The sequence below is a fragment of the Corvus moneduloides genome, chromosome 18, assembly GCF_009650955.1.
Source record: "Corvus moneduloides isolate bCorMon1 chromosome 18, bCorMon1.pri, whole genome shotgun sequence".
Lineage (NCBI taxonomy): Eukaryota > Metazoa > Chordata > Aves > Passeriformes > Corvidae > Corvus > Corvus moneduloides.
In genome coordinates, this window is record NC_045493.1 from 12,887,842 (window position 1) to 12,911,861 (window position 24,020).

The 24,020-nt window shown below is 52.4% G+C and overlaps 2 protein-coding genes and 5 non-coding genes across 7 annotated transcripts; 1 reads left to right on the forward strand and 6 right to left on the reverse strand.

Moving 5' to 3' along the window:
* Nucleotides 1-2,656: 2,656 nt before the first annotated feature.
* Nucleotides 2,657-4,036, reverse strand: UBB (ubiquitin B). Its single transcript, XM_032127503.1, has 2 exons — nt 3,838-4,036; nt 2,657-3,427 (listed from the first exon to the last, which is right to left on the reverse strand). Exon 2 carries the CDS (start codon nt 3,419-3,421, stop codon nt 2,732-2,734), a length of 690 nt encoding a protein of 229 aa, XP_031983394.1. The 5' UTR covers nt 3,422-3,427; nt 3,838-4,036; the 3' UTR covers nt 2,657-2,731.
* A 2,339-nt stretch (nt 4,037-6,375) lies between these two features.
* TRNAA-UGC lies at nt 6,376-6,447 on the reverse strand. Its single transcript has one exon. It is a non-coding gene; the product is annotated as a tRNA-Ala (tRNA).
* A 280-nt stretch (nt 6,448-6,727) lies between these two features.
* Nucleotides 6,728-6,799, reverse strand: TRNAD-GUC. The gene has a single exon. It is a non-coding gene; the product is annotated as a tRNA-Asp (tRNA).
* A 215-nt stretch (nt 6,800-7,014) lies between these two features.
* On the reverse strand, nt 7,015-7,087 carry TRNAF-GAA. Its single transcript has one exon. It is a non-coding gene; the product is annotated as a tRNA-Phe (tRNA).
* Nucleotides 7,088-7,444: 357 nt separating this feature from the next.
* TRNAD-GUC lies at nt 7,445-7,516 on the reverse strand. Its single transcript has one exon. It is a non-coding gene; the product is annotated as a tRNA-Asp (tRNA).
* Nucleotides 7,517-7,751: 235 nt separating this feature from the next.
* TRNAA-UGC lies at nt 7,752-7,823 on the forward strand. The gene has a single exon. It is a non-coding gene; the product is annotated as a tRNA-Ala (tRNA).
* A 572-nt stretch (nt 7,824-8,395) lies between these two features.
* On the reverse strand, nt 8,396-23,555 carry DHX37 (DEAH-box helicase 37). Its single transcript, XM_032127504.1, has 27 exons — nt 23,352-23,555; nt 22,256-22,425; nt 21,441-21,553; nt 20,956-21,283; nt 20,171-20,319; nt 19,806-19,898; nt 19,589-19,685; nt 19,116-19,229; nt 18,626-18,727; nt 18,017-18,131; nt 17,813-17,908; nt 17,399-17,475; nt 16,742-16,880; nt 16,431-16,507; nt 15,620-15,852; nt 15,056-15,167; nt 14,359-14,465; nt 13,789-13,977; nt 13,549-13,673; nt 13,180-13,296; nt 12,896-13,068; nt 12,419-12,533; nt 11,844-11,981; nt 11,423-11,517; nt 10,888-10,961; nt 9,305-9,402; nt 8,396-8,774 (listed from the first exon to the last, which is right to left on the reverse strand). Exons 1-27 carry the CDS (start codon nt 23,452-23,454, stop codon nt 8,692-8,694), a joined length of 3,432 nt encoding a protein of 1,143 aa, XP_031983395.1. The 5' UTR covers nt 23,455-23,555; the 3' UTR covers nt 8,396-8,691.
* Between the last annotated feature and the right edge of the window lie 465 nt (nt 23,556-24,020).

The window sequence follows — 24,020 nt, forward strand, 5'->3', positions numbered from 1 at the left end:
CTCTGCTTTACCAAAGAATTGGGTCTTTTGTCTGTCTTGTCTATCTGAATGCAGCCCTGAATAAAAGCCTCGTTGAGCAGAAAATTGAGTCCAGTTTATGACTCAGCGGATGTGGGTGCGAGCTCGGTGGAGGGGCCGAGCCTGTTTTAAATCAATCATGCGCAACATCCCATTGTCCCAGCTGCAAGATGACCTGAGCTGGAACATCTGGAAACTGGACTGCTTCCACCTGCCTGCATGATGAGAGGAGACACAATCTCATGGCTGCCACCAGGCAGGGTCCAGCACAGCACAGGACGTGCCTCGCCGTGGCCTCCACCTCGGTGGAATATTTGCATTTCTGTCTTTACACTTAACTGTGTCTTTTTTTCCTTCCAAATCTTTAACCCTGATAGTTGCCTCTGTTTAACTACCAAATCAATTATCAATGTCTCTGTTCAATCCCAGCCAGACTCTGCTGTGGGATGAGCCCCCCCTCCCAGCAGCAATGCCTTCAGAACAGCACAAAGTAGGTGTTGTGTTTTCCTTTTTAAAACATTTTGTTACAAAGAAATGCTGTGAAAGGAATTTTTCTTCAAATTTCAGTAAATCCCTGTAAAATCCAGGAGATTCCCTGAGGCACTGTGGATCAATGTGACTGTGAGAAGATCTCTGGGACCAATATGTTCTGCCACCATTAGAAAAACCTTAACGTTTACGAAATGCTTTGCTTTCCTCATCAAATTTTGCTGTTCTGTGGTTGATCCCACCCCAGCTGCTGTCTCCGCTCACGGGTGCTGCCTCTGAAGAATTGGCAGTGCCACTGTGAGCCTTGAGGTTCCTCAAACCCAGCAGAGTGACCTGCAGAGGTCACAGAACCATAGAATGTCCTGAGTTGGAAGGGACCCAGTAGGATTAAGTCAAAACCCTGCATAGGACAGCTCCAAAATCCCACCACGTGCCTGAGAGTGTTGTCCAAACTCTTCCTGAACTGTGGCAGGCTTGGTGCTGTGACCACTGCCCCAGGAATCCTGTTCAGTGTCTGACCACCCTCTGTGGGAAGAACTTTTTTTCTAATACCCAACCTAACCCTCCTGACACAACTTCATGCCATTCTCTCTGGTCAGCAGAGGCTGACCCAGCTCACCAGACGACGGCACGGATTTCTCCTCCAAGCTTCCTGCTCTGCCTGGCTGCAGCCCGCTCCAGGCCATTATGGATTTGTCCAGCATCGTGTGTTTTAATTACAGCATTGCAAAGGTTTTTTACTGAGACGCTGAAAATAAAGGAATTTCTTAAACACAGCTCTGCAGTCGTTTGTGCAGGCTTTTGACATTCAATGAGCGCCCTGTGTCCCCCTGCAGCTCTCCCCTCATGGCAGTCAGGCTGCCTTCAAATCAGAACCACTTGCCATTTATGCTCCCTGCATTCCAGTGACACCTCCCCTTGTCTGACCCGACACGTGCGTTTAAGGAGCCACAGCTCTGCTGAAGAGCTGCTCCGTTTGTGAATTCCGATGTCCCAAGAGGACAGAAAACCCACACAATGGCAAACTGCTCATTGCAGTCGTTGGGGTTCAGCTCAGGAACCGGGAGCCAGGGCAGGCGTGGGCAGAGCCTGGGGCACTCCCGTGGGGGAGGACAGGATGTCCAGGATGGCACAGCACCAGCTCCTGCCCACGCAGGATTTAGCTCCTTAGCATTCAAATGCGTTCTCCAGCCCAGCACACATCTTCGTGCTCCTCTCCTTAGAGGCCACACAGCACTAAAAGCAATTGGTGTTACTTGAGTCAAATCCTGCTGTCCCACCCGGGCAGTGTGAGATCCCTTCAGGTCCTCCTGAAGCCAGTCAGCAGCTGAGACCATTGTTCAGCTCCCACTGTATCCCCTTCTACGGTGAGTCCATGTCACCGCTCCTGGAAAGGGCATTTCTGTTTTACTCTCCCTTTTCCCTCTCCCCCTGCCCAGCACAGCCATGGGTAACTCCCCATCAGCCCCTCATGCAACCCCCACCACAAACCCTTGAGTGGAAACTTCCCTTTTGCCAGGGCTTCTACAGCATACAGGAAGTGCTCTGTCCCATTTCAGCTTAGTAGTGCAGCATTTCCACTTCGGGCACAGCTGGAATGAAGCACATTCAGATTTCCAGCAAGTACATCCGAAATTACTGCTTCCATGTCATTAAGCTCGACAAAAAACAAGTCCACCCCATAACTGATGAGATCCACACCTCCCACCTCACTTTTCAAGCCCGAGGGCTGCAGAACCAGCTGTAAGATCCTGTTGCCCCGGTCTGTGACAGAGCTGCAGGATCACCCTTCTGCTGTTTCCTCATTAATCCCCAAATAAGTGCAGTTGCTGGGCAACCAAGAGCTATTTCAAAGCCTTCCGAATCAGGAGCATCCACAGCTTCCTGTTGCATATCCCTGCTTACACAATGCCCACAGCTGCACAACATCTGCAGGCGGGCATTGAGCTGCAGCCAGGTATCAGCACACTTATACAACCCCAGGCAAGCCACGGCTGAGGGATTAGCTACAATCACCACACATGCGGAACCCTTGCATAAGGCAGTTTTGCAACCATTTTTTCTGTGGAAACTACGTAATTATTGTTTATTAGAGAGCTGGAGTAAGGCAATATCACGGACAACTGTTCATATAACTTGGGACACAAACTTTTGTGGATGCAACAGCTTTATTGGAATGAACAAGTGCAGGGAACCCTTTATTTGGAAGCAACAACCTGCTGGTTCAGTGACCACCCCTGAGGCGCAGCACAAGGTGCAGGGTAGACTCCTTCTGGATGTTGTAGTCAGACAGGGTACGACCGTCTTCCAGCTGCTTGCCTGCAAAGATCAGCCTCTGTTGGTCAGGAGGGATGCCCTCCTTGTCTTGGATCTTGGCCTTGACATTCTCAATGGTATCACTGGGCTCGACTTCCAGAGTGATGGTCTTGCCTGTCAGGGTCTTCACAAAGATCTGCATCCCACCCCTGAGGCGCAGCACAAGGTGCAGGGTAGACTCCTTCTGGATGTTGTAGTCAGACAGGGTACGACCGTCTTCCAGCTGCTTGCCTGCAAAGATCAGCCTCTGCTGGTCAGGAGGGATGCCTTCCTTGTCTTGGATCTTGGCCTTGACATTCTCGATGGTGTCACTGGGCTCGACCTCAAGGGTGATGGTCTTGCCTGTCAGGGTCTTCACAAAGATCTGCATTCCACCTCTCAGGCGCAGCACCAAGTGCAGGGTGGATTCTTTCTGGATGTTGTAGTCAGACAGGGTACGACCATCTTCCAACTGCTTGCCAGCAAAGATCAGCCTCTGCTGATCAGGAGGGATGCCTTCCTTGTCTTGGATCTTAGCCTTGACATTCTCGATGGTGTCACTGGGCTCCACCTCAAGGGTGATGGTCTTTCCCGTCAGGGTCTTCACGAAGATCTGCATTTTTCCCTGGAAGAGGGAAAACCCGCCGCGCTTTAGCGACTGTTCCCCTTCCCCGTACCCAGGGCTGCGCTCCCCGTCCGTGACGTCACAGCGGAGGCCCCGCCCACACCCGCGGAGGGGCGGGGTCACCGCCCGCTCCCCCTTCCCGCCCGAGGCGCGCGCCCGCAAACCCCGTGAGGCACCGCTGCGCCTGCGCCGCCGCCATTTTGCCAGTGGCCCCTCGCCCTCCCCCGCCACCGCCTCGCGGTGCTGCCGTTGAAGGGGAAGGCAACGTCCCGGCCCTCAGCCCGCCATCACTGTCTGCCACCACCCCCAGTCGCAGCTCCTCAGCGCGCGCACCCCTCCCTTCCGCCCAGCCCGTATCTAGGCCCTCTCGCCGCCGCTCTAAACTCCGGCTCCCCCCGCCGAACTCTCACCGCGGCGCTGCTCGGCCAAGCCCACACCACAAGCGTCACCCAGCGCCAACTGCGCCACACATCCCCCCGCTCGGTGCTTATATGGCCCTCGGCGCCCCGCCCCCGCGCCCGGATCACTCCGCTGCGCACTATTTTCCGCGCGCCGCCGCTCCCCTGCGTGGCTGAGAGGGGAGCGCGGCGAGGCGGCGCGGAGGGATTGACGCTTCGCGGGGCTGCGCTGAGGCTGCCGCGCGCGGGACTGAGCGGCGGGAAAACCCGGCCTGGAGCCACCGGAGCGGGAGCGCGGTTGGGGCATCTCAGTGACGCAGCCGCATCTAAAGCTTCTATCAGAGCCTTTCCTTATGTTCAGGGGTTTAAACCCTGAAGTTTCCCCCCTGCTTGAAAAACACCTCCTTGGCTGCCACCCCTGAGGCAGGACGGGGGTCCGCTCTGCCCGCGACTACACCGTGAGGGGGTTTCTGAGGGAGGGAGTTTGTTGCTTTATCCTGAGGGAGTCCTCGAGTGTTATTTCTGTGTGAGAGGCCTCCAGTGTGGAGGGGCAGGGTGGTGTCTGTCACCCACCCGGGCACAAGGTGGAACAGGTTTATGCCAGAGTCTCGGTGCCATCGCAGCCGTGGGACAAGGGACAGGGCAGAGAAGGTGCCTGGCTGCTGTGGTGATGGTTGGAGCAGCCTGAAGGGCAGCAGGAAAGGGGGACTTCAGGAGGCTCCTGCCTGGGGATGGAGATCAGGGAGCCTGGAGAGGGGATGTGAGGGGCAAAGAAAGGCCTGATGGATAAAGAGGTAAGTCCTGCAGGTGGTCTGCCCAAGATACAATCAATGAGTGTGTGTGTGTATATATGTGCACACATAAAATGGAGTATGCATCTGAGCTGTAATGGAGTTTGTAGCTCAGGGGTAAAATCAATCAGAAATAATAGTAAAAATAATGCCTATTTCTTACTCTGTTCTCACAGAGGACCTTCTGATAGACCTCTGCTGCATTCAGTCGGCTCATGCACCATCCTACTCAAACTGCACAGCAATTCCAGGGCACAGCTGGGAACAGAATGGAGCTTTGTCTGCAAGATTCAGCCAATGCCATTCGGTTCAATCCGCCTACAAAATCCTTCGTTTGCCAGCGGCCAAGGAAAATGGAAGGGACAGAGATAACATCCAACAGGAAGGGAGCACAAGTCCAGCAACAGCTTTGTGGTTTGAGGAAAAGCGCCTGTGTCTGCCTGACACATGGAGCTGTTACAGGAGGGGAATGCTCTGGGGAGCTCTTTGGCCTCTGCTGCTTTGTGTATGTATTAACACCACAGCTGTAGTGATAATAATCTCAAACACTTGGGTCATTTAGATGGGAAAAAAAATACCACAGAAGTCTTGGTTACTTCTCAGTGCTCAGTGGCTGACACTGTGCGCCTTGGGAGTGTATAAACATCAAAAATTGGAGAAGCCTTCCAGGTTTAGGTCTTTCCTTGGCAGAAAGTGAATAATAATGTTAAGCTTGTTCTTTTAGTTACAAGGTGAGCACTTAGGACTGGTCAGAAAATCATCAAAAAGGCACATGGGGAGGTATTTTGTGACAAAAAGTCTATTACTTCATGCCTGATACTTCAAACTGTCTCTTATATTCATGTGCAGGGCACAGTCCAGAAGTAGAGCTGCCAGGGAGATCCAGGGAGTAATTTACAACAGGGATCTTACCAGCGCTGTAGCCAAACATTGGCTCAAAACAACAACTGTAAGTAAGATAAGTAAATAAATAGCACAAGGAGCTTTTCAGCCACTGTGGCAGGAAACATAACTTTGAGTTTGTCAGTGGTCAGCTCCTGCTGCTGTTGGTAACTGAGCAGTGAGACAGAACAGCTGCCACTGAGCCGTGTAGATCAAAGCTGTTTCGGGCTCTGTGTGGGCTTTGGTCCCTCTGGGCCAAGCCTCTCAGCTGTGCCATAACTCCCAGCCCTCCCAGCTCCACAGAGTTCCCCGATGAGCCCAGCCAACCTGAGGAGATCAAAGCAGGGCGCTTGTGTCCCTGAGAGCTCTTCCCAAGGGGCTGAGCAGGACAGCGGACGGGAGTGGGCACTGCAGAGCCAGGGAGAAGCTCCTGCAGTGTTGCAGCCAGGAGTGCAGTCAGCTCTGGTGTCCTGGCTTTTGTCCTTCCCCTTTGGCTCTGGGAACGTGGAGCAGAGCCCCCGAGCTCTGTGTGGCTGCAGGGCTGCGCGGCGCCAGCTCTGCCGGGCTGTGGGATGTGGCAGTGCCAGGCTGGGATGAGTGTCCCGTGTCCCCCTGCATTTCAGGGTTTGGTGCTTTGTCCTTTTTGGGCCTTCTGTGTCTGTCCCTTAGCGCGGATGGGACACAAAAACCATGCGTGTTTGCACAGGCCTGAGGAGAACCAAATGGAAAAAAAAAAAACCCTTTGCATGCTGCTGGGAAGTGCCACCGTGGGCCCATCTCGGCCGCACGGTCAGTTTGCTGCTGTCTTAACAAGACGCGGTGACTTGACCTGGGTAAAACATTACCGAAAAAGAGAGAAAAAAGAACAGCACCCACGTGGAGATGCCGGGGATTGAACCCGGGACCTCATACATGCAAAGCATGCGCTCTACCGCTGAGCTACATCCCCGTGCCCGCGCTCCGCGCCCTGCCCGCCGGCCACGTCCGCGCTCCGCTGGCCCCGCTGCGGAGACGGGCGGGCGGAGGGGGCCGCACCGAGGCCCCGCCAGGCCCCGGGGGGCTGTGGGCACTGCAGTGTACAGAGCCTGGTGCGATCCTCAGGCAGCCCTTACAAAGACAGGAACGCGCTGGTTCGCACACACAAAACTGAATGGTTTTGCTCTGTCGGAAATCGGAGAAGTCTGTGCGGGAAGAAAAAAAAAGACTTTTGAAGAAAAATTTCATTCAACCTCCCCGTCGGGGAATCGAACCCCGGTCTCCCGCGTGACAGGCGGGGATACTCACCACTATACTAACGAGGACGGCTTGTGGAGGCCTTCCGGCGGGCTGGGTCATGCCCGAGCAGCCGCCGCCGGGCCCGCTCCATCGCCGCCGTTCTTCGGGCAGCGTTTCCTGACACAAAAGTCCCGCACGCGCGAGCGCCTACGTTGGCAGCGGCTGAGCCGCCCGGCGCAGCGACAGCAGCCCCCGCGCTCTCCGCTCAGCGGCAAAACGAACCAAAAAAAGAAGATCCCTCTGCCGAAACCCGGGATCGAACCAGGGACCTTTAGATCTTCAGTCTAACGCTCTCCCAACTGAGCTATTTCGGCGGGCGAGAGCGCCCTCGCTGGCCGTGGATACGACCCCGCCCCGCGCCCCCCTGGGCGCCGCTGCCCGGCCGGTGCGCGCCCTCCCACGCGAGTTCCGCCGCCCGGTTCCCGGCGCGTCCAGGGCTTCACACCTTTCCCCGGTGATTTCCACTCCCGGGACCCCCAGGGAACCTCCAGTCACCAGCAGCCGCGGGGTGCTCAGGGGATAGAAACGGTCCCTACCCCTCCCTTGGAACAAAACGCGTCTCTGCCCGCTTTGCCCCACCCCTCCGGCGGGGGTTCCGCGGCAGCGACACAGACAAACCCTGCGCAGGGCCGCCCACAAAAAATGGCACCCGGGAGCAAAAGTCATGCAAGCTCCCCGTCGGAGAATCGAACCCCGGTCTCCCGCGTGACAGGCGGGGATACTCACCACTATACTAACGAGGATGGGCACTTAGCAGCCCTTCCCGGCTTGCACTATGAGCGTGCGGTCCCGCCCCAGGTGCAGCTGCCGCCAGCCCGCTCCGCTCCCGCGGGCGCTGCCGCCGCCGGGGCCCAGCGCGGGGCTGCGCGGGGCGCGGGGGATGTGTGGGCACTGCGGGGTGGTCGCGGTGTCACCGCCGGGCCCGGCCTGCGTCTCCTGCTATCGTTGTATTGGCTTTGGAAGGACGGCTCTTAAGGAGGGGATGTAGCTCAGTGGTAGAGCGCATGCTTTGCATGTATGAGGCCCCGGGTTCAATCCCCGGCATCTCCACTTTTTGCCCCCCTGCCGGGCCCTCCCAAGCACGGCGGGGCTGCAGCGTTTGACTCCGAGCACGCAGGGCAAGCGCCACTCTCCTTCTGGCTCCACATTTACAGTCGCTGTTGATTCAGCTTTAGGTGTTTTTGATGCTTACTTGTGTCCTGGCCTCGCGCCTGCAGCGCAGGGGAGCAGCGGGAATTACGGACACACATCCAGCCGGTTGGGCTGCACCAGTTTCCTCCAGAACGCGGGGACAGGAGCGGCCCTGCCCACACCGTGTCCTGCAGCTGTGTCACAAGCAGCAGCCCATCAGCACAGTGCGAGCACTGGGTTTACCAAGACTCAAAAAGATCAGGTGAAGGGGAAGGTAAACTCAAGCTTCTTCCCCTTCACTAATTAAACCATTCCTATCTCAACCCACAAGTTTCCTCACTTTTGTGCTTCCTGTCCTGAGCTGCTGCCCAGGGCCAGCCCACCACCAAAGGTTCTGTTGCATGTGGATGTGCTGACACACGTGAGGAAGTGTCTGCACAGGTCTGAAATTCTGCTCATTGCAGCATCCCACGCAGCAAACAATTCTCCCATCCAGACCAAGAACTTTACATATTTATTACAGTTCATACGACTAATATAGTCCAAAGAGAAACTTCAGGTAAAAAAAACAAACAAACCATCCATAAAAAACAGTGGATATAATTATCCAAACATTAATATTATGAAATACCAGCTGAACAGCTGGTAGGACTTCTGGGAAAACAGAACAACACCTCGTTTGCCTACAAAAAGGTATTGCTACAGTTGGTGAGTCCATCTGTTTCAGACTTCCAAGGAAACCCTTGGAAAGCTCTCTTGGAGAAAAGGAGTCCATCAGCACCAAGAGTCACTGGGCTACTGGTGGCCACTTCAGGGCGAGGTCCTGGTGCATGGCCTCGGGGACCCACTGGCAATAGGCTGCGAGCAGGTCTGCAAGGGAAGCAGAGCAGTGTTATGCTTCGGCTGGAAAAATGAGCTCCTGTGGGATCACCCCAGGAGCCAGGACCAGCCTTCCACTGCTGGGATGGTGCTGGAGCTTGGACACTTCCATGCACAGGTGACAGCATCCACAAGAATCTCTGTGAGCCACCACCGCAGCACTTCGCTGCTGCTTCTGTAAAAGAATCCTTAAAATCTGGCACCCAATACTGAACAAAATCCATTTTACCAGGAAAAAAGTTTTCCAGTATCCATGGACAGTACCACCATAGTCTAATGCACTTCAACTGTGGTTACAACTACAGGAAAAAAAATCTTATAATACAAATAAATGTTGCTTTCTGAAGTGCTTTCTGTAATTTTTCACAAGAACCAAACACAGGACATTACTGCTCCTGGTAACAAAACAGGAAATATTTGGAGCTTAACAAGTGAAACAGTCCACTTTTAAAAATTATAATTCAATAGTGCTCAAGGTACTCCACTGCTATGACTGATAATTAGGCAAGCAGAACACTTACATTTAGGATTTTTCTTCCATGCAGCCAGCAAAGCATCACGATTATCACAATTTTCTTTAACTAGAGCCTGCAGGAGGGCTTCTGTCCTGGGCTGAAGTCTGACCCGATGACAGGGTGCAATAAAACAATGTTCATTAGCACAGTTCAGCAGAGTGCTACAGCATTCAGCTTACCTTTACGAACCCTACATCTTCTGAAAAGGCTAAATAGAGATGTATAAACACACAACCTCTGCATACAGAAATGTGCCACTGGCTGAAGGAAATTCACTATGAGTAGTTTCTTGCCCCCACTACAACTCCTTGTGGTTAAAAGTAGCAGCAGGTTGCTCTTGTGTCTCCTCTGCAGCTGCAGAGCACAAAGTAAAGCAAAAAGGAGTCCCCAGGTGCCTTGCTGAGCTCTGAACTGACTAAAACAGGAAAATATTTGGTCATTGTAGGACCCTCAGATAACATCTGTCACTCCTAACAGAGTCCTCCAAAATCCTGGCACCTATCAACCCCAGGAAAAGCCAGAGCAGACTCTGGGAAAGTTAATTTGGTAAATGAGAGAACGAGGGGAGAGAAAGGGAGGGACAGCTGACAGCCTTTTGGAGGGCCACAGGCCTGTAAGTGCCATCAAAAACCCCACTGTCTGTTGGAAACATGCTTTTGAAAAGAAAGAAAGGCAGAGCAAGTGGCCAACTTCCACAGCAAAGCACGGAGGGCAGCAGTGCTCATCCATCACTGCACACAGGGGTGAGCAGCACCTGAGCAGAGCTCAGCAGAGCCCAGCGGAGCCCAGCAGTGGCCACAAGAGCCCAGCAGTGGCCAGCAGAGCCCAGCAGAGCCCAGCAGTGCCCAGCAGAGCCCAGCAGTGCCCAGCAGAGCCCAGCAGAGCCCAGCAGTGCCCAGCAGTGGCCACAAGAGCCCAGCAGTGCCCAGTAGTGCCCAGCAATGCCCAGCAGTGGCCACAAGAGCCCAGCAGTGCCCAGTAGTGCCCAGCAGTGTCCAGTAGAACCCAGCAGTGTCCAGCTGTGCCCAGCAGTGCCCAGTAGTGTCCAGCAGTTCCCAGCAGAGCCCAGCAATGCCCAGCAGTGTCCAGTAGTGCCCAGCAGTGTCCAGCAGTGTCCAGTAGTGCCCAGTAGTGCCCAGTAGTGCCCAGCAGTGCCCAGCAGTTCCCAGCAGTGTCCAGCAGTGTCCAGCAGTGCCCAGCAGAGCCCAGCAGTGCCCAGCAGTGTCCAGCAGTGTCCAGTAGTGCCCAGTAGTGCCCAGCAGTGTCCAGTAGTGCCCAGCAGTGTCCAGCACTGTCCAGTAGAACCCAGCAGTGCCCAGCAGTGCCCAGCAGTGTCCAGCAGTGTCCAGCAGTGCCCAGCAGTGTCCAGTAGTGCCCAGCAGGCTGCGTGTCCTGCACTGCCCTCACCACCACCAGCTCTCCTGGGACACACCTTTTCTTGGTGAGAAAACTCATTTTCCTCGCCCTGCAGCTACAGCCAAGATCACAATCTACAACACCCTTCCCAGCATTGAATTTTTTTAATTCAGAAAGGAAGTGAAAAGTGTTTGGTGGAGACAACAACCAGAAGTTTGTTTTTAACAACTTACTTGGACCATGTCTTTAGCATGATGAGGGGACTGGACAGCAGGCACTGGCTGTAGGAGCTCAGCTTTTTAATGACCTGCAAGATTTGTTACAAAAAGAACATAATGAAAAAGGTAAATTAATTGTTACATGGTAACAACCATCAGTGCACTTGTGCTACTATAAATTCCCATGTCATATTCTCCATTACCATCTTCCTCCTATCCATGTGTCCAGAAGTCTTGTCCTGACTGGTTTGTTGGACAATTCTTCTGTCTCAGAGTGGACAAAGACATGAGCTATTAGCTTTTTTTCCTTTGCAAAAACAAGACTTAAATTTGGGGGTCTCCTTCACTGAAATACTGATTTTTCATGCTCTTTTGTGTTTTAAAGACACCTTCCCCACCTCACCAACCACAATAAAGTCTTCCAACCACCAGCAAGCTATGAGGAATGGGCACACACAAAGAAAGAAGCCACGAGGCTCATCTCCTCCAAAAACTGGGCTAAAAACTTCCTGATAACACCAAGGAAGTGACACAGCTGGAACACACCCACCTTTCCTTCCAGCAGGAACCTGGCAAAGTGTTTGTAGCGATCAATTCCTTCGGGGTAATCGACTTCCACAGCAGGGAGCTGCCAGCCCACACGGTCTGGAAACAAAGACCACACCAGGTCGCCTCCATGCTCCCAGAGGAGGGACATTTGCGGGGAGCTGTGACAACACAGGTGCCAAGAGAAGCAGGGAGGACACTGCCACCATCCCCCAGCCTTCACAGGGCGAGCAGTGGGCTCCATGAAGTGCCCATTTTCCGTGCTACAAACCCCATGGAGGTGCTCAAAGCACTGCTGAGCTCTTTGGACAGCCCAAGCAGAGCTTGACCTTTCTGGTGCTGTGACAGCCTTGTTAGAGCAGCATCACAGGAGTTCCAGGGCAGTTCTGGGACAGAACTCCTGCGGGACACCTTCAGACACTTACAGAAGACACTGGGCCTGTGACAGCGAACTCGGCCCGTTCCAGGGCAGTAGGAGGGAGGAGGATTTTCCAGAGGCTTCCCAAAGTGGCAGTATGGTGGCAGCAGGGCAGGAATCCACTCGGGTTCGACTGCAGACACACCTGAGGAGGGAAAACACAACGAATACAGGTTTGCTGCCAAGGGCCACAACTCACTGGCAGCCCCACGGGTCCAGGGCACGGTCAGGATCTCATCTCCACAGATTTACGTGTGTTTCATTCTTCAAGTCAACCTTTTCATATTGTAAAAAGCCTGTTCAGAGACCAGCAGTGGGCAGTTGTGGTTGGCAGGGCAGGGGCAAAGCAGCCATTTCAGAAGCTGAGCTTTGCTCCAGCCAATTCTGCCAGACGAATTAAAAAGATAAAATAGGCCAACTTATCTCCTGATCCAGATCTAGAAAGCCTTAAGGATCCAAATCCCAGGAGTCACAACCACTCAGTAAAGAGAGCGCTCGGCCACCACAGAGGGGAAACTCTCTGCCAAGGCACTTCTGAGCTCCTCACCAGGGCTGCAGCACAAGCTGGCCCCCAGCACTCACCTTTCATGTACAGCTTTGTAGTCTCTACAATTTCTTGGTACACCACAAACTCTGGGAGTTCTTTGAAGAGGACTGAGCTTGGGTGGATGAACACTGGGTCCTCCAGGAGTGCAGTCTGTGAGGAGGCACAAAGATTGAAGCAGAGTAAGACAAGTTACTGACAATTCAATTTCTTCATTGCATCTCATTCCAGTCTCTCTCAGATGTATATTTATAAAAAACACTGCCACTTAAGGAAACCTTAATACCTGGTGTCTGGAGACACCAAGCACTTTACAAGATGAACTAATGGTACTTCCTAACTCCTCTATAGCATTTCCTACGTGAACACCAGGAAATTGCAACACTGCAAACTTAAATCCTGCAGAGAGAAGCTGCAGGAAGCCAGCACAGGCAGCCTCAGAAACCTGGGCTTTGCACAGGAGCACCTTTCTGCCACGCAGGGGAGGAGGAACTGAGCCCAACCAAGCTGTTTACCTTGTAGGCATTTTTCCACTTGTCATCCAGGAGCTCCTCTGCCTGAACCCTTCGGGCAACGTGATCCCCCAGCCCTGCCAGCACAATCTGCCTCAGGTAGGTCACTTGAGCTTCTGTTGGGGGCTTCATCTTTGGGTCAACGTAGAGCCCAGCATCCGTGCAGACCGAATTCACTGTGGGGAGAAAGAGGTGAGAGAAGATTCAACAGGAAACAAATCAGCTCTGTGGATGTGTCATGCCCCAAGAGAGAATAAACACAGGAATTCCTCCCCAGCCCCACTCACCTGCCGTGGTCAGCTGTCCTCTCAGGCGCCGGATTTCCAGCATGGCTTTGTACCTGAGCCCATTTTCCTCACAGAACTTACGGGTGCATCCAGCATATTCACAGGCCCCCACTGCTCCTGGGAGGGGACAGACAGGAGGAGCTGATCAGCTCTCCTGATTAAAGCAACGGTGGGGCAGCACTGTCCCACTCAATGTGCGCATTCCACAGCTTCCTCTCGGCACTGGGAACTGGAGGCTGCCCAGAGAGCAGCCTGGAAAACACTGCTGAGCTCCACCCTGCAGCACGAGGGTGCCTTTGGCCGTGCGAGGCTGAGGGCTCAGGGTGACAGGAGGGGAACAGAACGGAGCACAGGGATCAGGGGCTGTACCTAACATCACCATGAGATCCCCCAGCTTCTGCATCGGCCCCTGCCCAGCCCAGACCTTCTGCATCTGTAAAAACCTCGCTCTCTTCCCCTTCAGCTGGGCTGCCTCTTCCTCACTCACTGCTGGCCTGAAAGAAACACAGGGCAGCCCCAGTGAGTGCCGTGCTCGCAGGCAGAGCGCTGTGAGAGGCACGGCTGGGACAGGGACAGCCCGTGAGGAGCACGCCAGGCCCAGCCACTCACCTGTCAAACTCCTCAAAGAGCTCCCTGACGGTCATGGCAGACACGATGGTGATGCTGTAGGGCAGGCAGTGGTGCTGCCTGCTCAACGCCAACATCTTTGCATAGCGGGGGGCTACAGGAAAAGTGGCCATTACTCTGCCCAGGGGACTGATGGGGCAGCTCAGCTTCGCTGCCAGCTGCTGCTTCAGCCTGGGGGAGGGGAAGGAGGTCTCATGTAATGAAGTATCTTTGAATTAGAACAAGTTTGTGCTCCTGCTGTTGGCACCCAATTAATTTGATGTGTTTTCTCAGGCTTTGTTATATGCTGGTCCCAAAGGCCAGGGGAAAGATTCCTCTTCCTAACACAGCTCCCACCAGCCCTGCATGGATGCTCCCAGCACAATCCTTCCCTGCCAAACACACCCAGGGCCAGTGAAACAAACAGAGGTGAGCCAGAGACTGAAATGATGCCATTTTCTGTGCCAAAGCACGTCCTTGGGTGTGAGGGCTGAGGCGGCAGAGGAGGCAGGAGCACAGCAGAGCCCACAGGTTCGACAGTGGAGGAAATTAGTGGGGGACCACGGGCATTACCTTCCTGTCATAGGGGGCTCCTTTAGGGCACCCAGGGCTATCAGCAACTCCTCAGCTGCTGCAAGTGCTTCCGTGGGAGGCGGTGTTGGGAATGGGAAGTTGATTACCTATGGAAACAGGAGAAAAAGCCCTTCAGCTCATCACTGACACCACACCCACTGGAAAATGGTCTGAGCGCGGTCAGAAGCCCTGGAAAGGAGTGAAATCCTCCCCTCTGGTTACGTGTGCCGAAGAAAAACATTTATAATGTTTGCCAGAAGTGAAAGGAAAGGACACATAATGGCAGGAAGTGCTTGGAACAAAAACATGAGGAAACAGAAATACCAGAATCACCCTTCACTGCCACTGACTGCAGGCACCACCCAGAGCAGGCTGCTTGAAGGTCTAAATTTAAGTGCTGTGCTTTCTGAAAGTGCTCCAGTATCTCCAAAACACAGCCCCTGTTTAGACAGGGGTTTTTTTAACCTCTAAGAATATAAGAAAGCATTTACTACCTGAACAAACATGTCTGTTAAGGCCTAGTACAATTCAGAGCAGCTTCTGCAATTTGCAGAACCAAAATGGACTCTGAGGATCTTAATTTCTACCACAAGGCACAGCTCCAAGCAATGACAATAAAATACATTTCTGTTTGTTTCTGGCTCCTAAGGGCAACCACTTTAATGGGTGCTGTAGTACAAAGCTCTTTCCAACTCACCTTTTCTATATTCAATGCCTTCATTTGCAGAATCAAGTCTTCCACCGGTCGCTTTGTTATTTCTGGAGCAGAGAACTTCTCAAAGTCCATGAAAACTGCTGAAGAGTATAACCTAGTGAGCCAGAAGTGCTGTTTAGATTCTTAAAAGAAATCTTAACTCAAGAGATATGCATGAAAAACTAGCAAGGGATTAAAAAAAAAGGCGGCTCTGGATGGTATTTGCATAACCATATCGTTATTTATACGTTGGGGCATTTGCCTTATACACAACAAGTTAACTCAGCTTGGAGTTAAATCCATCTGGCCACGGTGAAATCTCATATGGCCACGGTGAAATCGAATCCAGCCATGAAAAGAAAGAGTTTTCAGCAAGAGAAAGGCCCCTGAGAAGCCAAACCCAAACCAACATCACCAGTGACAGCTCACACTTGGCGTCACCTCTCCCACTGGAATGCAGCACCGGGTGCCTGTGGAAGGGGCAGTGGGATGGGGGATGATTCAAATTCCCACTGAGAGCCCTGGGCTGGTTGTTCCCCCTGGGCTGCTGTCCAGCAGGGCACTGACCTGTAGCAGTGGCCTGGCTCGGTGCGGCCGGCCCGGCCCGCCCGCTGGTTGGCCGAGGCCTGGGAGATCCAGGTGACCCTGAAGGACGAGACCCCCGTGATTCTGTCATAGAAACGTTTCTTGACCTTCCCACAGTCCACCACGTATTTGATGCCTGGGATGGTGAGGGATGTCTCAGCCACGTTGGTGGCCACGACGCAGAGCCTGGTGCCAGGAGGAGGAGCCCTGAACACCTACGAGAGACAGACGGGAGTGTGAGAGGCAGTGCCAGCAGCAGAGGGACAGGAGAGGGACAGGAGAGGGACAGGAGAGGGACAGGCAGTCCTCCTGGATGGGCTGGCGGCGCATATGGCACTGCAAGGGGAACCCAGGGGCCAGAGCAGAGACTTAACTCTGTGTCTCCAGCTCTGGAGCTCTTTGTCCAGCTCAGTTAAGCCTCAGAAATGACCACAGGGGCTCCAGGTGGAGCACACACCAGCACTGAGCTGTGTTCAGACGCTGCTGCTGCCTCCAAAGACAGGAGGGAATGCAGGAATCTGTTCAAGCTCCCTGCTGGCAGCAGCATCCCGATGTGCCCAGGGCCAGGATGGATTTAGAGATCCTGCAGGACTGTCACTGATCATCTCTCCCAACCTCTGAAGGGGCACATCAGGGAGACCACAGCCCAGGCCAGGCTTGCCCCAATCCCATCCCAACCTGCCCACTGGGCCATTCAAGCTGATGGATAGTCCAAGATGGGAATTTTTGCTCACTTGTGATGATCACACAGATCCGTAAGATTTTCTGCCCATTGTGGCAATAAATCCTTTACCTTTGCCTGTTTCTCTGGTGCCAGCAAGGAATAGAGTGGGAGCACATACAGTGGCAGGGATGAATCGGATTTCTCCTCTGTGGGGAAACAAACCAGCACCGTTCAGTCCAAGTTCTAGGCTTAGTCCCAACAACATCTGCACAAACACCACTTCATTAAATCCAGGAAGGTAATGGGTACAAAGCTTAGCAGCTTTCCCACGGCACGGGGCTGCTGTGGTACCACAGCAGATCAGCTCAGGACAACCAACTCATGTCACTCATTTCACAGGTGACAGCAGACAGGGATTCTTTCTTTGATATGTGCCAAACCTTCTTCTGAGTCTCCATCTCCTAAATCCAGGTCAAGGTCGGAGCCTGCAGCATCATCATCACTGTCAATGTCTCTGTCTTCATCTCCTTCATCCACTGGCACCACAGAGTAATTGTTCAGGTCAATTTTGGGGAGTGTCTGAGAAAGAGAGGAAAGATGACATCAACACGTTAAGGGGGGACACAAACAGCACTTTGCACAGCTTTGGAAGCAAAGCTGAGCACTGACTCCGAAGGTGACAGAGGGATATGTCCCAAACATCAGTGTACCCAGAACATCAGGATCTCCTGCTAACAAAGTGCATGGGCACAACCCAAACACCATCCTTGGTAACAAATGCATCAGTCCAAATTTTGGGTAACAAATGGTGAGATGAGGAGCAGCCCTGGTGCCAGAAAGTCTGGAGCTCCTTCCATTAAAGTTTTAGTGGTCAGTACTCAATCTGAATCAATCTCCTGCCGCAATACCCAGAGTTTCAGCACTCTGCAGCAGTGTGGGCAGCACTGCTGGAACTCCTGAGGGGACACGTGTGGGCTACAGGGCTTCAGGCAAGTCTAGAAGAGCTGGTGAGAGGCAGAGCTACACAGGAGTGCTGTTTGCAGGGAGGCACCTGCTCCCTCCTGTCTCTTGGAGGAATTTTACCCATCACACATTACCAGAACTTTCCTCCTCTTCCTTGATTTCTTAAATTTCCTGATTTCTTCCACCGAGTCTTCTTTGTCATCCTCTCCTCCTACAAAAACAGCCAGTGGAACAGCTGTTAGCTGAGCATGTTTTCGTCTTGGAAAAGGTAGTGGGAGCAGTCTGGTCCCACTCCCACCTTTCTGGGGATGCACAGTGTGGAAGAAGCAAATAGTCACACTGAAGGGAGAGGGCAACTGGAAGGGACCTTTTCCCAAACTCAAACCAGCACAATATTTAACATCAGTCCTGACAATCATCCACAATGGGCCCTTTCCCCAAACCTTGTTTTCTTGCCTTTTTAAAATAAAAGTTCACATTTTTAGATGCAGAGCCAGCTCACTTCTCAGTGGGATAAATTTGAAGTTTAACAGTTTCTACAGCATTACCTGCAGTGTTGTTTTTTTGGTATGGGAAGGCTTTTCTTAGTCTTCTACAGAGAGAGTGAACTTCTGCCTGGCCTGTTAAAAAGACCAAAATCCCACCTGCAAGAGGAAAAAAAAAAGAAAAAAAGAAACAAAAACCAACACAAAAACTTTGGGCACGTTCAGTATGAGGAATTTGAGAGGTTCTCAGCAGTGAAGTTCTCTCACCTGCAGGCAGCATCCGATGGATTTTACACACCTTCCTGAAGCACTCCCCACTGTAGTCATCCAGAGGGGTTTTCTTGTTGAAATGAACAGTGACAGGGAATTGCCTTGCATCTACCTGGAGAGGAAATACAAAGAAAGGGTTTGTTTGCTGTTACAACTCCAGCATAATCAATACAGCGTTCACGGGACAGCTGGAAAAGCTCACCCTGTATTTCTGTTCAGCTCTTGGCTTTGGTAGCCTACAAAACACCAAACCCACAGAAATTACTGGTGTTGTCTGCTCTGAACACCACAAAACCATGCTAGAAACCACAGCTTTTCTCCCTTTCACATCATCAACTCAGATTGAAGCTTTCTAGTCCTCCTGAACCATAACTTCAGGAGTTTTTCAAGATAATCAGGTTCTGCCAGGGTGGTTTTCTGATAAAAGTGGAAAGAAAAACACCAAGTCCCAGAAGAAACAATAGCCTAAACAAAAAGATTATTTTAAAAATGGTATCTGAAAGATTTCCGCACCAGCTGGAAAGATTAGAGTGCCCCTGTTTTGTGCCCCTGGTTTGACAAAGGCCACCCTCGCTGTATTTCAGCTCCCAAGGAGGGGAACAGTACCTGGATGACAGGAGGTTTAACAGAGAACAGCCTGGTGTTGTCAGTGAAATCCTCCACTCGCAGAGTTGCAGACATGATGATCAGCTTCAGGGGCAGCCCTTTCTGCAGGGACACAAACCTGTCACCCTGTGCCCCAAACGTGTCCTCCCAAGCTCAGCCAGTGCAACAACCAACACCTTGCTTTCTCCCAGGCTGCTGGGATTCCATTATTTACACGTGTCCCATGGCACTGTAAGTCTCAAATGAGCTGGATTTTGCCTGGAAAGTCACCTCTTGGTACTGACATGTGCTACTTCCCCCTTTGTGTAGGCTCCGTGCTTCTTCAATCACACAGAAAGACAAACATGTTCACTGAGAGTTATTTCATCCTTTCTGTCAGATTCCCATGGAATTCCACATCACAGAGAGTCCCCCCTCACAGAGCCCCTTCATGTCTAACATTCCCTGCCTGGCACATCCCTGTGCAGTGCAGGAAGCCTGCCCCTCTCACCTTCTGACGCAGGGGCACGATGCGAGACAAGAGCCCTATCAGGATATCTGTGTACATGCTCCTCTCGTGGGCTTCATCAATGATGATGACTTTGTACTTTGAAAGCAGAAAGTCCTGGGGAGAGAGAGCGATTTCAGCACGGGAGGCCTCAGCCAAGGACATCTGAGTCAGGACACCCCACAGCTGCACAAGCACTGACCCCCATCCCACAGCTGTATCTGTCACACAGTTTAATGTGCTCACCCCACACAAAGCAAACTGGTTCCCAAAGGTCTCTTCCTTGCTCTCATTTTACACAGCAAGATAATGTAATGTTTAAGGACTTGGGCAGGAATATCAAAGGTAGAGATGAAATAAATCCCTGGTGCTGAAAGGGATTCTGATTTGAAAGACTGGCAACAAATCCACGCTGGCCTCTCCTCCCAGCTATACAAAAAATTTCCCCTTTTATAACACTGAGGACAGCAACTCACCTTCTGTATCTCTTTGAGCAGCACACCATCCGTCATGAACTTGATCTGCGTTTCATCCGTAACGTTCCCCTCATATCGGATTTGATACGAAACCACTCTGTGGGGAAACACCAGGGCAGCCACGGGAAGAAGCATGGGGAGAAGCAGAAAGTCCATGTCACCCACTGAGCATCTCAGTGCCATCTCCCAGAGAGGTCTCAGCCTTTTTAAAGCTCACCTGTGAGACAGGTTCATCTCCTTGGCGACTCTCTGGGACATGGACACCGCAGCTACGCGCCGAGGCTCCGTGATCCCGATGGTGCCACTGCAACTAACGAGGGGAGGAAAAGGAAAGGGTGGGTTGTTTCAACTCAACACAGAAGCACCCCGAAAAATGACAAGAGGATTTCTCACCATGGTTCTAGATTAAGTGGCATCCTTCACACAGCATCACTCTTAGTTATAGTTAGAATAAAAACAGAAAGGAAGGTTTGGGATTCCCTTCTATGTGTATTGATCTGAAGATGCACGGATTACAGCAATGTTTTTCCCAAAATGTTGTCTCTGCAATTCCATTTGCTGCATATAAAATCCAATTCCTACCTGGCATATCCAGCTTCATAGAGGAACTGAGGCACTTGTGTGGTTTTGCCGCTTCCCGTCTCTCCACATATGATCACAATGGGATTCTCATTAATGGCTTCCATGACCACTTGCTCTTCAGCAAGGATTGGAAGCTTCAGCCTTGCTTCCTGAACAGTGTAAAACACAGATTTTAGTTGCATTGTTTCTCAATCCTTTATTTTGTTTTCCTCAGGATTGAAAACTGTTACCTTGCTCAGACCACAAAACCCACAGGAAGGAATCCTGCAAGCCTGTGGCTCGGAAAGCTCTAAACCAGTTAATGCCACACGAGCATGTCTGAGAACCAGAGTCATCAGAGCAGCTTCCCAGAAAGCAGATGGCAAGTTTAATTTGTGAAACTTCAGAGTCCCTTGAGTCTCTAAATAGAACACTTCAAGGAAAACTCATTTCTCAACTGTCTCGTCTGCTCAGACCCATGCAGAGCTTTTCCCACTTCTACATGATGCCCTACCTATAACAAATGGGACAAAACCATCCAGCAAAAGATACAGCACCATGGAGAGCTAAAAGGGACTTCACAAGATTTTCCAGCAAAGGACAATAAAGGACTGCTAATGATTCTGTATGTAAAACTAGAGACAAATGCTTATATATCCTAAAACAAACCAAGTTTCCCTTCTGCTGGAACCAGACAGGTTTAAAGCTCAGACCTGCACCAGCTGCCAGAACAAGGACCCTGAGTGCACCCAACGGATGAATACACCATCCTTTCCAGCATCCCTGATAAGCACTGTGCTGTTCACCTGAATCTCAGGAGTCCTGTCCACAGGGATGAACACTGCAGGCTTGCAGGGTGCTTTGCTGGGGGCTGTCTGGGGAGCTGGGGCACTGGGACCAGCTGGCAGCTGCTCAGCCCCTGCCTTCCCCACTCCTCCCTCTGGCTTCTCAGCAGCATTCACAGCACTGGCTGAGGACTTCTCAGCATCTTGTTTCTGCTCTTCCTCCTCCTCCTCAGAGCTGCTGGGCTCTTCCTCAGGCTCCGATTCTGACCCTGAGCTGTGCCTTCTCTTGTTTGCACCACTGATGCTCCTGATCTTCTCAGGGACATCAGTCCTCGGCTCCTGTGTCACCCTGGAATTATGTTATCAGACAAAAATAGCAAATTATTGAACTCCATCCATCCTGAAAAACCTGTTTGCACCAACAAGAAAAACAATCAAGAATGTCAGAATGTGGCCGTTCAACCACAGTGATCAATTCCAAGGGTTCTACCCAAAAAGCACTTTACCTTTTAGTCTGATACATGCGCTCCCCGATCCCCAGTTTGGAAGTAGTGAACAGGAGTTTCATTTCTGCCTCAGAGGCCTGGACCTCGTTCAGCTTGCTCAGCAGCTCAGCTCGCTGTTGAGGGAAAACAACCAAAATCAGTGCTTCTTTTGACCAGGAAATAATTTCATTTCAAGATTTGCACTTGAGCATTACAGGGTGTGCTCTGTGCTCTGGCAAATCCTGCTGAGCAGCTGTAAAACCTTCCTGCTGCTCCATGGTCAGTCCTCCCTGATGAAGATTTCAGCTCTGTACCAGAGCAAAAATAGAAATGGGGACTTGACATCACTGCAATGAGCAGCTCAGCTGCACCCTTCAAACAGCAGGATTTGAACTCAACCACTGGAATGAGGCCTGGAGCAATGGGAGCCTCTCCTCAAATCCCTCACGTGGGACACGGCACTGGCAGGAGGTCAGGCAGACACAGTTTTAAAGCTCCTCCAAAACCAGAGCTCCTTTGTGAAAGCCATTATTCCAGCACTAAAAGGACTGGGAATTTTGCCTGGAAAGGTTTTCCAAAGACAGAAAAGCTCTATTTCCATACTGAAAATAAACAATAAGCGCTTCAGAAGCACTGACAGGCCAGCGTTAGGGGTGCACCAAGGTCTGCAGGCCAAAGCTGCTCACACCCCCTGCTTCACAGAGTGCTTTTAAAATGCACTAATGTCACTGCCTGCCAGTGATGAACTCCACAACACTTGGTCTGCAACAGGAACCTGGACCCAGAAACGACACGTTCCTGCAACATCTGATCCACTGAGAGGGAGGGGAACCTACCTGTTTTTTCTTTTCCTTCTGCTCCAAAACTTTCTGCAGGTTTTTCTTCTGTTTCTTGCTCAGGGGTTTCTTCTGCTGTTGCACAACACACACGACTTTCTTCTTCTTTGCTTTTTTTGCTGGCAGGACCAGGGCATTACTTTCGTCAATTCCCTTCAGCGTTGCTCCATCTGAAGGCAAGGGTTTGATTATTCACTCCTGCCAGGTGGATTATTTTCAGCACACTGCTTAGCAGGCTTATCAAGCACCAGGCCGGATTTAGCTGTTTCAAACAAACACAGCCCTCACGCCCAGCCAAAAAAAATCCTGCAACATCAGCAAGGGCAAAAGACCTCGAAACTGGGGATTCAATAACCCTGAGCTTACTACAGCCCTGAGGGCGATTTGCCACGATTTATGTAACAACACCGTGCAATTTTTGCCTTTTCACTCAATTCCTCAGGGTCAGGGGGCAGCAGAGCAGCACAGGACACAGTGTGCCCTGCGGTGACTGCCCAGCCTCCTGCCTCACCGGAGCACCAGTGGATTTCAATACTAAAAACCTGCATTACTCAATTCTGAATAATCAAAATAGAATAACAAACTCAAGTTTTAAAAAGTTACACTTGAGAAAGCAAATGTTAAGCACAAGGAGTATGTTTAGTAGTTGCTTTAATAAATAATGGAGCCTCTGAATGTCGTGAGTCGGAAGGGACCCGGGAGGATCATCAGCCCAACTCCTGAACTCCTTGAAGGCACCAAGCGCTCTGGCACAGCTGTTAATGCAAAGCCGTCAACATCACAGAATGAGGGGATCAATTCGGCTGGAAAAGATGTCTGAGATGATCGAGTCCAGCCTGTGACCCAACACCACCACGCCACCCAGACCGTGGCACCGAGTGCCACATCCAGGGACGGAGACTCCACCGCCTCCCCGGGCAGCCCATTCCAGGCGGATTTTTAAAGATAACAACAATGCTTCCAATAAAAGTGTAATAAAAATATACTAAAGACATGGCAGCAACTCCAATCTGAGCAGCTCCGAGGTCCCTTTTTAGCCCGAGTTCCCAGTAATGAACAGAACGCCGACCAAGAGCCGCGCCGGCTCCCGCCGCACCTCCCAGCTCCAGGGGCAGCTCCAGCGGCTCGGCGGCGGGCGGCGGCGCGGGGCCCTGCGGCAGCCGGGCCTTCCAGTTGTGCCGGCGGCGCGCTCGGCCCATGGCAGCGGTGTCGGTGACCGGGACAGGGACAGGGACAGGACCCGATCGTGCCCGGCCCGGCCGAGCCCCACGTGCGGCTCCCGCTGCCGCCACTTCCGGGGGCGCGGGGTCTCGCGAGAACGGGCGGGAAGCGCCGGGGCGGGCGCATGCGCGGAGCGGCGCCGCGAGGTCGGGACCGCCCCCATCCCATCCCATCCCATCCCATCCCATCCCATCCCATCCCATCCCATCCCATCCCATCCCATCCCATCCCATCCCATCCCACCCCATCCCATCCCATCCCCACCCTATCCCATCCCATCCCATCCCATCCCATCCCATCCCATCCCACCCCATCCCATCCCATCCCATCCCACCCCATCCCATCCCCACCCTATCCCCACCCTATCCCATCCCATCCCATCCCATCCCATCCCACCCCATTCCATCCCATCCCATCCCATCCCATCCCATCCCATCCCATCCCATCCCATCCCATCCCATCCCATCCCCAGCCTATCCCATCCCATCCCATCCCATCCCATCCCATCCCACCCCATTCCATCCCATCCCACCCCATCCCATCC

What these genes read in the sequence shown, in the direction of transcription:
- UBB (XM_032127503.1), bottom strand. Translation starts at nt 3,421, where the DNA reads ATGCAGATCTTCGTGAAGACCCTGACGGGAAAGACCATCACCCTTGAG.
- DHX37 (XM_032127504.1), bottom strand. Translation starts at nt 23,454, where the DNA reads ATGGGCCGAGCGCGCCGCCGGCACAACTGGAAGGCCCGGCTGCCGCAG. An exon ending in CCATCGGATGCTGCCTGCAG is followed by an intron (nt 17,909 to 18,016) that starts GTGAGAGAACTT and finishes TTCCTCTTGCAG; the next exon opens with GTGGGATTTTGGTCTTTTTA. An exon ending in TCACAGGCCCAGTGTCTTCT is followed by an intron (nt 11,518 to 11,843) that starts GTAAGTGTCTGA and finishes CTTTGTTTCCAG; the next exon opens with ACCGTGTGGGCTGGCAGCTC.